This window comes from Chrysochloris asiatica, unplaced genomic scaffold, assembly GCF_000296735.1.
Source record: "Chrysochloris asiatica unplaced genomic scaffold, ChrAsi1.0 scaffold00310, whole genome shotgun sequence".
In the NCBI taxonomy this organism is placed as follows: Eukaryota; Metazoa; Chordata; class Mammalia; order Afrosoricida; family Chrysochloridae; genus Chrysochloris; species Chrysochloris asiatica.
In genome coordinates, this window is record NW_006408828.1 from 3,093,067 (window position 1) to 3,105,286 (window position 12,220).

Consider the following 12,220-nt stretch of genomic DNA (forward strand, 5'->3'; position numbering starts at 1 on the left):
CAGAGATGGGGACATGGAGAGAGAGAGCAGCTGAGGACTCTAGATTCATGAGAAGAGAGGGATTATGAGGTGGCAGCTGGGAAGCAGACTTGGAGAATGTGCCCTTTTGGTGATATACATCATTATATATGCCTGAGTGTTTAAAAAAAAAAAAAAAAAAGAGCTACAGTAAATAGAGAGAAATACTGTTAACTGATGGTACATGGAGGGGATTATAATCGTTGAAACAAGTTGTATGATTTGTTGAATGTAAAACTGATGATCTGCCCTGGAAACTTTCACTCAATCCACAATAAAAACCTTAAAAAAAAAAAAAAAAAAGAGGTAGCATATGATCAAGAGCCAATGATACTGAAGGAAGAAGTCCAAGGTGCACAAAAGGTATTGGCAAAGCACAAGGCTCCAGGAGTGGATTGAATACAAATTGAGATCTTTGAAAAAAAACTGATGATCATTGGAGGCACTCACTCATCTATGCCAAGAAATTTGGAAGACAGTTGCCTGGCCAACTGATTGGAAGATATCCGTGTTTGTGCCCATTTCAAAGAGAGGTGACCAAGCAGAATGTGGAAATTTTACTTGTCAAGTTGACACAAAACCTTAACTATATCACAGGTTTTAAAAGCTTATGACAGGCCACTTAATATTGGTCTCTCCCCATCCAGAGCAAAGGAGAGTAAGGAAATTGGAAGATGCATGGGAATAATTAGTTCAATGAACCAACTAATGGACAAAGCAATATTAGCAAGGTCTTCACCACTTACAATAATCAATCCTCTGAGATCAAAAGGGCACCATTTGCCCAAGGACTAAGCTCAGAAGGCAAGAAAGGTTAGGAAAGGGGGACTAGAAACAGGAAATAGAGGCAGAAAGTGGGATAAGTGACGTTACATTGTGGGGACTGCAATAAAGGACACAAAGCAAAATGTGTATGAATTGTTGAAAGGAAAACTGATCTGCTCTGTAAACCTTCATCTGATTCACACACACAAAAAATAAAAAATTCTTTATATGATCTTTGTAAATTTTCTATTAATTATTCTGATAAGAAATGTCTATCAAAATTTTTTTTGGTAGAAATCTGTCTAGGCGGAGCTGATGAAATGAAATGCAGAAGGGTCTCTTGTGATACAATAGTGAATAATTGTTATCAGGACTGATTGTGAGGGTTGGAAATGTAAAGGTAGACATTTTATAGCAAGGAAGGGAGTGATTAACTTTCCAGTCTAGGAGCGGAGGTCCCTAGGACCATCAACGGAGAAGAGCAGAGAGCAGGACCCTACCCAGAGAAGCAGTGATGCCTGAGATGGAGGCAGAGATGATGATGTGGAGTGATGGAGCAGCTGGGGACTTTAGATCCAGAGAGGGAGAGCGACTGTGTGCTGAAGACTGGGGGCAGGCTTGCAGGGTATACCCTTTGGTTGGTTGATGATGCATGGAGGGGATTGTAACCATGGCAATGAAACGATATATGATAGAATGAATGTAAAACTAATGTTCTCCCATGTAAACTATCATATAATTCACAATAAAACATTAAAAAAATTTTGGTAGCTAGCTAGCTATACATAGATACAAAGGCAAGTCAAAAGTATTGCTACACAATCATAAACATCTGTATTAAACAAAAAAATACAAATGTGAAGCTATTGTTTCTCAGCATATTCTTCATCTAGGTCTGTATACTTCTGAAGGCAGTGTTTCCATCTTTCTAACCCTTTCCCCAAAGAATTCCATGTTCTTTGATTTGTGGCACATCAAAACAAGTTTTGACATTCTCAAGGTACTCAGATCTTGTTCCTTTTAACATTCTTTGAGTTTTGGGAACAACAAAAAAGTCAGAATGGGCAAGATCATGGCTGTAGGGTAAAGACTGTAAATTTTCCCAAAGAAATTCTCCTAAGACAGCTCTTGCCACCCTCGAAGAATGAACCATAAGTCTAGCACATTAGCTCACAGTGCCACATCAGGACTCCTTTACTTATATGTTGTTAAGTTTCAAGTAGATTTCAACCCATAGTGACCCTATATAGGGTTTCCGAGGAGAAGCCAGTGAGCTTGAACCACCAACCTTGCAGTTCAAACCAACCTTGCAGTCTAGCACATTAAGCCACAGTGCCACACCAGGACTCCATATATATGAACACTGTCTAAATGCTCATCAATGGAAGAATGGATAAACAATGGAAATTGATGAAACACTGAAGAATAACAAGGAATCTGTGAACCACCTCATAACAAGGATGAATCTGGAGGACATTATGCTGAGTGAATTTAGTTAATCAAAAAATGAGACCAGTATTTTAAAAACTCAGTAACAGGTTTTTTTCTGTAAAAGAAATATTCATTGATGGCTGCCAGGGATGGGAGGGAAGGAAGAGGAATTCACTGGCTAGGGGGTAGACACATGTTAGCTCGGGTGATGGGGGGACAATTTGCAAGAAGAAGGAGGTTGGCAGAAGAGTGATGAAGACAGGTGAAGACATAGGGAGGTATGCAAGGGTTAAAGGAGATACAAGAAAATAGTGTTAAATACACAACCTGAAACAATATTCTGTGGGTAGACACATGGGCAGAGGCACAGCCTAAATAGGTATGGGAGGGAGAGTGGGCATATACCCACAAATATATAAGGGTTTGAAAGAGGATATTTGTATATGGATATTTACCTTTGCTGCAAACACACCTATGAATGTGGAGGAACATACACAGGGTAAAATGATGAAAACTTCTGAGATATTATCAAACTTATTAAGATAATGAGTTCATGGGCATGGAATTCAGGATCACAGTCTCAGGGGATACGGTAGTCAATTGGCATAACATCGTCTGCAAAGACCATTTTCTACATTCTACTTTAGTGAGTAGTGTCTGGGATATTAAAAGCACATGAGCAGCCATCTAAGTTGCAACTATTGGTCTTTGCATGTGCGAAAGAAGAAGAGCGATGGAAACTGAAGATATTTGGCATCAACTAGTCCAATAGACCAATGAAGCAGCTGAACATCCGTCTCCACCACTCTGAGACCAGAAGAGCTAGATGGTCCACTGTTCTGAAAGGGATCGCATTAGAAGATCCTGGATAGAGTGGCAAAATTAAACTCAAAATTCAAACAAACAAACAAACAAAGAAACTGAGCTTACTGGTCAGAAAGAGACTCGAGGAACCTGAGACTGTGGCCCTCAACCAGCCTTCAGGTCTGGAATGGTATGCAACTTGCGGCCCAAGTTTCAGCCAAGCAGTAGATAGGTATATTGGGGCAAGAACAACACTAGTAAAGTATGCACACCATGAAATGGTCAATCATTCAAGATCCAAAGAGCAACATTTACCTAAGAACAAAGTTGAGAAGGGATGGGAAAGAGGGTGGAATGGAAATCAGAACTACAAGGCGGAAGTGAGATAGCTGTTGTTGCACGGAGGGGATTGCAATCATTGAGATGAAACAAAGAGTATAGTTTGTTGGACGTAAAACAGATGATCTGTTTTACGTCCAACAAACCTTCACTCAATTTACAATGAAAAGTTAAAAAACAAAGGAACAGAGAAAAAAAGTACAAATATTATATAATTCCACTCATATGAAATATATTGAAGAGGCAGATGTTTAGAGAACAAAGTTTATTAGTGGTTAATAGAAGTAGGAGGGAGGGAGAATGCGGGTGTGTCGCTTAGGGAGCGCCGTGCTTCTGTTAAGGGTGTTGGAAACATTTGAAACTAGACAGTGGCAATGATTGTAGAATGTGATTGATACCACCGAGTCATACATGCAAAAAATACTAGAATGGCAAATGTTTTATTATACATAGACACTTGCCAGGATTAAAAAAAAAAAAATTGCCTTAAATGTTAAGAGATGTTTCTTTTATTAAGTGCTACTGCAGATGATTTCTGTCCAAGAGAATCTAACCTGGTTTCCTCTCTCTCAGGTTTGGACGAAAGTTGGTGCTCAGGTGGTGTTTTCTCCAACTGGCTGTTTTTGGGACTTGTTTGGCCTTTGCTCCCACCTTCCTCATTTACTGCTTCTTGCGTTTTCTGACTGGTTTTTCTTCCATGGGTATCCTGGTCAACAGTAATTTGCTCAGTAAGTCAATCCTTTAGGTCTTCTACATTCTCTATGAGTTGAAATCGATCACAAGATCTCACGTTGGTCTGAATTTCACATCATGTTTGAGTTTCCTTTTAGTATCAGAATGGACAGTGACAGAATCCAAGGCCATGGCGGCAGCCCTGGGAAACTGTGCTTCTAGTATTTCGCAGATAATCCTGGGTGGCCTGTCGTTTGCTGTTCGAGAGTGGCGCAGACTCCAGTTGATGGTATCTGTCCCCTTCTTTGTCCTCTTTCTGTCCTCAAGGTAGGAGCTTACTCTCTTTGTATTGTCATGAAATCCATACGTATAAAAACATATGCCAGTTCAACAGTTTTTACATGTATAGTTCAGTGACGTTGGTTATATTTCCTGTGTTGTACCCTCGTTATCTTAGGTAGGAGCTTATTCTTAAATTTTGTATCCAAGGGGGCCCTGTCATGATAACAGAAATAGGAATTAGTTCACATGGTTTCTATTTGATCCTCGCCTAGACTTAAAGTCATAGTCCTATTTGTACTCTCTGTGCCATTTTAAATGGTAAGAGGGAGCACATTAGGACTGTGCTACATTATGGAAGGAGTACTCCCATGAAACTATTTTCATAATAGAAAAGAACATAAACCGAGGTCAAGAGGTATAGAATCTGCTGACACTTTCTACAAGAAGCTACCCAGTACATGGTTTTTTTTGGCATTGTGGGCCATGTGGATCTTTAGCAACAACTCAACTCTGCCATCCAAGTATAGAGAATGCATAAATAAATGATCATGCTGTTTTCCAATGCAACTTATTTGCAAAAGAGTTCTGTGGGCTGGATTTCACCTGGAGGCTTTGGTTTTCACTCCTTGACCTAAAAATTTATGGAACAATTGAAGGCTTCTGAAATCCCATGTTTTTTTTGTTTTACTAGTTTCCAAGAAAATCTGCCTTTAAGACAGGATGCAATTAAACTCCAAAGCCTGGTTTCTAACAATAATTGTTTGTACATGGTAATGTCATCCTTATATTTTCCTCAGTATGGTTTAGTTTGGATATTGAGAACAAGAGTCTGCTATTATAAATTAGATAGAAAAGCATGTGTGTCTCGGATAATAGGTTACGTGGTTAATAAACAAGGGACATCTGTCTTCTTCTTTGATCAGGTGGCTGGTGGAGTCTGGCCGGTGGCTGCTTGTAAACAATAAACTAGAGAAGGGCTTAAAGGAAGTTAGAAAAGTTGCATGCATCAACGGAATAGAGAATGCTGGAGAAGTCCTTACCATGGAGGTGAGAAGGAATTGGAACTGAGAATCAAATGTAAGAAAGACATAACCTGACCACTGTGCTGTTGTTGCTAGATGCCATCGAGTCACTTCCAACTCAAATCGACCTTATATACAACAGAATGAAGCACTGACTGTCCTGTGTGATCCTCACAATTGTTGTTACATTTGAGCCTATTGTTGCAAGCCCCGTGTTAATATAGCTCAACCTTACCAAGCATGGTGTCCTTATCCAGGGGGTGGTCTCTCCAGATAATATGTCACTCAATGTTTTCCCCGTGTTGTTATTGTTGAGTTTATTCTGACTCAAATCAACCCTATACACAGTAGAATTAAACACTGCCTGGGCCTGCGACATCTTCACAAGTGTTGTTGTGTTTGAGCGCAGTGTGCCTGTCACTCTGTCAGTCCGTCTTGTTGAGGGTTTTCCTTTTCTTATCTAACCTTCCATTTTAATAAGCATGATGTCATTTTCCAGGGACTGGTCTTTTCTGATCATATGTGCAAAGTGCTAGAGACGAAGTCTCATCTTCATCGCTTTTAAGGAGCATTCTGGTTATACTTCTAACTACTGCCTCTTAATCGATGTGCAGGTTTCTCATGAGCACAATGAAGTGTTCTGTAACACCCATTGTTCACAACATTAGTCACAGTTTGTCTTGATCCACACAGTCAAAAGGGTTAGCATAGTCAATAAAGCACAGGTGAACATCTTTCTGGCATTCTCGGTTTTCAGTCAAGATCCATCAGCTATCAGCAATGAGATCCCTAATTCTACATCCTCTTATGAATTTCTGGCAGTTCTCTATACTATTCCAATCATTTTTGAATTATCTTCAGCAAAATTTTACTTGCATGTGCTATTAATGAGATTGTCTGATGATTTCCACATTCCACTGGGTCACCACTCTTTAGAATGGGTACAAATATGGATCTCTTCCAATCGATTGGCCAGGTAGCTCCCTTCCAAATTTCTTGGCATAGATGAGTGAGTCTTTCCAGAGCTGTATCAATTTGCTGAAAGATTTCAATTAGTATTCCATCAATTCCTGGTGTCTTGTCTTATATTAATGCCTACAGTACAGCTTAGACTTCTTCCTTTAGTACCACTGGTTCTTAATCATATACTATGTCTTTCAAATGGTTGAACATAGACCATTACTTTGTGGAACTGTGACGCTGTGTATTCCTTCCATCTTCTTTTGATACTTTCTGTATCATTCACTATTTTGCCCATTGTTGTTGTTAGGTGCCGTCGAGTCGCTACCAACTCATTGCCAACTTATGCACAACAGAACAAAACAATGCCAGGTCCTGCACCAATCTCACATTGCTGCTTCTACTGTGCCAACCCATCTTATTGAGGTCTTTCTCTTTTATGCTGACCCTCCACTTGACCAAGAATGATGTCCTTCTCGAGGGACTGGTCCCTCCTGATAATATGTCTCGAAGTATGAGAGATGAAGTCTGGCCATCTGGCTACTAAGGAGTATTCTGGCTGTACTTCTTCCAATACAGATTTGTTTGTTCTCTTGGAAGTCCATGGTACTTTTTTTAAAAAAAGATTTTATTGTGAATTGGGTGATAGTTTACAAGGGACAACATTGGTTTTCATTTGTATTTAATCAATTCTAAGCCTTGTTCTTTGCCAATGCCTTCAGTGCACCTTTAAATTTTTCCTTCAGTATCATTGGCTCTTAATTCACTATCTCTTGAAATGGTTGAACAGCAATCATTTCTTTTTGGTACAGTGACTCTGTGTATTCCTTCCATCTTTGTTTGATGCTTCCTGCATCTTTCAATACTTTGCCTATAGAATCTTTCAATATTTCAAGTCAAGGCTTGGATTTTTTCCTCAGCTCCCTCAGCTTGAGAAATGCTGAGTGTATTCTTCCCTTTTGGTTTTCCAACTTGGGGTTTTTGCATATTTCATTATACTATTTGACTTTGTCTTCTCGAGCTGCCCTTTGAAATTTTCTCTTCACCTCTTTTGCCTCCTCCTGTCTTCCATTTGCTTTAGCATCTCTACACTGGAGAGCAAGTTTCAGAGTCACTTCTGACATTCGTTTTTGTCTTCTTCTTCTTCTTTTTTTTCAGGACAAAAGTATAGAATTCTTTATTACTTTTTATCAAAGAAGTTAGTTAATGCACAACAGGTGATTTGTTTTAAGGCCCAAAGGGAGCCAACAGTGAAATAAATAATGGAAATAACTGGATGGGTCTTGTATCCAATGCCAGTCACTGTCAGGTTATTTCTAGGCCAGAAGTCAGTCTTACCCAATATATACATACAGATTACTATGTTATACACATAATTATTTCTATAATTACAGTTAAATCATTTACCAGGTGCTATTTGTTTTTTAGTAATGTGCCACACTGGGTCAAAAATACGTTACTCCTTCAAAAGTTAAAGGGAGTAAATGTGCAGTAAATTCTGCTTCATTTAAGTACATTAAATGGCATTGTAAAAGTGGAGAATTAGGCTCAAAATGTCTAATTCTTTTATATAGGTTTGAAATAAGTTTTTAATACTACTTTCATTCCAAAACTTGATGCTCATTAACGTTATAGCTGGCAATATTTATAGCTAACTTACTATTTTAATTAAAAATTATGGCTAAAAGATGGATGATTAACCTCAGTATGAATAAAAGTTGAAATCTGTTTTTAGTTCAGTAAGGCTGCTCAGGTTTTTTTTTTTTAACGTGGTATGTGTGGCTCATTCACTTTGTGCTGGAATTTATTTTACAATATTTGGTAGACATAAATAGCTGACACTGATTTTCAGCCACAATTATAGTAATGATCAGTTACGTTTTCTTGACATCTGAGTAATAGCGTTGTTCCATAGCTTTGTATTTCCTAAGGAAATATAATGCTTCTAGCTCTTTCATTACAAATTTACCCCGTTCAATAAGTTCTTTGATCTTCTCTGGGTCCTTCACATCTTTGTTTTTAAGGAAAACGTTCTTCAGATGCCTTTTAAAATAGCCGGCTCCTTTTGGATAGGCTCTCCCAAGATACAGCAGATTTTTATAAAGATTCAGTACTTCTCCTCTTAAAGAATTGGCCATTTTCATTTACCATCGAAAGTATGCACTTCTATACAAATACTTTCCGACAGTCAGTACCACAGCCGTAAAAGCTTCCTACCGCTCCGACTCCCTGGTTTGTCCTTTCTTGTCTTCTTAATGACCTTTTGATTTTAATTTTCTTCAGCTTCAGCCCAAACTTGCATGCGAGCAATTGATGGTCTGTTCCACAGACTGTCTCTGGCTTTGTTTGGCTAATGATGGTGGAGCTTTTCCACTATCCCTTTCCATACATATAGTCAGTTTGACTTCGTTGTGTTCCATCTGATGGGGTCCATGTGTATAGTCATCTATGTTGTTTAAAAAAGGCATTTGCAATGAAGAAGTCATTGGTCTTACAAAATTCTATCATGTGACCTCCAGCATTGTTTCTATCACCAAGGTCATGTTTTCCTCTATGTTTCCACCCTTTTCATTCCAATCACAAGGAATTATCAGTACCTCTTGAATGCATGTTTGATTCAACTTATTATTGTATAATAAGTTCATACAGAAGTTGGCAGAATTCTTCAATTTCACCATCACTGGCCTTAGTAGTTGGTGTGTAAATTTGGATAATCATGGTATTAACTGGTTTTCCTTGGATATTATCCTTTCACAGGCCGTATTGTACTTCAGGATAGATCTTGAAATGGTCTTTCTGGCAATTAATGTGACACCATTCCTCTTCAATTTGTTGTTCTTGATATAGCAATCCATATGATTGTCTGATTCAAAATGGCCAGTAGCAGTCCATTTCAGTTCACTAATGTGTAGAATATTGATTTTTATGTGTTCTACTTTCAATTTTACAAGATTCATACTTTGTACATTTCATGTTCTGATTATTAATCGGTATTTATGGTGTTTCTCCTCATTTTGAGATGTAAATGAAGGTCTTGAAAGCTTTACTCCATTTGCATCTTCACAGTGAACTCTGCTTTTAGGAGCACTTCTTTCCCAGACATATTTTGGGTGACTTCCAGCCTGAGAGGTTCACTGTCTGGCACTATATCTGACAATATTCTTTCTGGTGGTAGCCATCATGTTTTCATCTTCTGGCACTATATCTGACATTGGTTCACTGCTACTCATACGGTTTTCAGTGGCTACACATTCAGATGTAGTTCTCCTCTCCTTCCTTTTCTGTCTTGGCAGTTACTGGTGATTGGAATACAAAGGTTGGAAACAAAGTAGAAGGATCAGTCATTGGAAAATAAGGCCTCAGTGATAGAAATTATGTTGGAGATCACATGACTGAATTTTGCAAGACCAATGACTTCCTCATTGCAAATACCTGGTTTAGAAAAGCATAAAAGATGACTATACAAATGGACATTACTAGAAGGAATGCACAGAAATCAAATTGATTGCATCTGTGGGAAGAGCCATCGAAAAAGTTCAATATCATCAGTCAAAACTAGGCTAGGGGCAGACTGTGGAATAGACCATCAGTTGCTCACATGATGAAGCTGAAGAAATTATAATAAGTTCATGAGAGTCAAGATATGACTTAGAAAATATCCCACATGAATTTAGAGACCTTCTCAAGAATAGATTGGCTGCATTAGACACTAAAGATGGAAGAACAGTAGAGCTGTGTGGGATGCCATGATGCAGGTAGAAAGCAAAAGGCCATTAAAAAGACAGGAGAGAAAGAAAAGACCAAAATGGATGTTAGAAGGGACTCTGAAACTTGCTCTCCAGTGTAGAGATGCTAAAGCAAATGGAAGAAATGAGGAGGAAAAAGAAAGTTTCAAAAAGCAGCTGGAGAAAACCAAGTCAATTATTATATTGAAATGCACTAAGACCAGAGTTGGAAAACCCAAAGGGAAGAACATGCTCCGCATTTCTCAAGCTGAAAGAATTGAAGAAAAAACATTCAAGCCTCTACTTGAAAAATTGAAGGATTCTGTGGGCAAAACGTTATATGAAACAGAAAGCATTAAAGAAAATCAAAAGAATACACAGAGTCACTGTATTTCAAGAGGAAATGGTTGATGGTCAACCATTTCAAGAGGTAGGATATGGTCAAGAGCTAATAATATTGAAGTAAGAAGTCCAAGGTACACTGAAGGCATTGGCGAAACACAGGGTACGAGGAATACAAACCGAAATCTTTCAACAAACTTTTGCAGCATTGTAGGGGTTCACTCATCTATGCTAAGAAATTTAGAAGACAATTACCTTACCAACAGATTGGAATAGATCCATAATCATTCCCATTCCAAAGAGAGGTGACCCAACAGAATGCAGATATCATTAAACAATACCATTAATATCACATACATGTAAATTTTTGCTATTTTTCCACAAATATGTAGAAGAGGATGGAACCCTGGTAGCATAGTGGATTATGAGCTGGGCTGCTAACTGAAAGGTCAGAAATTAAAATCCACCAGCTGCTCCTTGGGAGAAAGAGAGGCTTTCTGCTCCATAAAGATTTATAGCCTCAGCAATCCCATGCAAGGTCGACCGCTGTGAATCAGAAGCAACCCAAAGGCACAGAGCAGCAGCAGCATATAAGAGAGGGGTGGATTTCTGGAGAAATCCTTGTTTGAATCTGGGTACAGCCTCTATCAAAGAGCTCTGGTAGCGTAGTGGTTGCAAATCAGGCTGCGAACCTCAAGGTCAGCAGTTTGAAACAACCAGCTGGTCCAAGGGAGAAAGATGAGGCTGTCTGCTCCCATAATGATTTACAGCCTTGGAAACCCTGTACAGGGTCGCTATGAGTCAGAACCAACTCTACGGCACATAACCACCACAGCCTCTATCGGGATACGCCCAATAGTTTTGTCTGTATGCATGGGCTACTAAGAATTTAATATAAGGAAGGGACATCAGATATTAATGTGAAGATTTTAGTGACAATCAAAGTTTTGGTCTGTGTGTCATCCAACTCCTTCTTCATGGTGAATCTCAAAACCTTGAGTAATAAGAAAAACAAACATTTAGTCAGTTGCCAGTTGAGATCCAAGCTCAATTCCCAGGTCTTTCTTCCCTAGCTGTTAATAATGAAGCATTGTCTCTACATTTGGTTCCTTTTTCGGGTCTAAATTTTATATCTAGCTTCTCTTGTCACCAGAATTTTTTCTCCCTAAGATTGTTTAAAATGATCATGTCTTTTATAAGTCTCTATTTCTTTTGTGATGCTTTTCATGTTTGTAATGTTTGTTTAATGACTTTAAATTAGACAGAAATCTCCTTGAAGTAGAGAACACATCTCTGTTGGGTGTATGATGGTTCCCACAATACCTAGTGCATTTTTTGGCAATTCACAAATGTTTCTTTTTCTTATTACTCAAGGTTTTGAGATTCACCATGAAGGAGGAGTTGGATGCAATACAGACCAAAACGTCTGTGTGGGATTTATTCCGAACACCCAACCTGCGTAAAAGAATGTGCATCCTTTGGATTATGAGGTATGTTCTCGAAGGTCCTGAGAAGCATTAAAATATCGGAAACCTCAATCCATTATTCTTTTTTCCCCCAAAGACTACTACACTATTGGGGAAACGGATGAACACATTAAGGTGAGGAAACAATATAAGAAAATATTTTAGCAAGTGCTATGCTTTGAGATAGTCTAAATTAAGGAACTGCTCACTAGGAGTTAATCATGAGTTACAGATCTTGTATTCCCCTACAATCGTCATCATCGGTGACTATGATGTTGAGAATTACTATCATTAAATGTACTTTGTTCATGTATTTGTTTGTGTTCACTTTTTACTGAGATATCACTGATAAACACTAAAGTGCACAACCATAAATACATATAATTTAATGAAT

The 12,220-nt window shown here is 38.5% G+C and overlaps 1 protein-coding gene and 1 pseudogene across 1 annotated transcript; one reads left to right on the forward strand and one right to left on the reverse strand.

Moving 5' to 3' along the window:
• LOC102829798 overlaps positions 1-12,220 on the forward strand; it is a 44,312-nt pseudogene that overhangs the window by 15,378 nt on the left and 16,714 nt on the right.
• Positions 8,168-8,437, reverse strand: LOC102814935 (LYR motif-containing protein 5-like). Its single transcript, XM_006875032.1, has one exon. It carries the CDS (start codon positions 8,435-8,437, stop codon positions 8,168-8,170), a length of 270 nt encoding a protein of 89 aa, XP_006875094.1.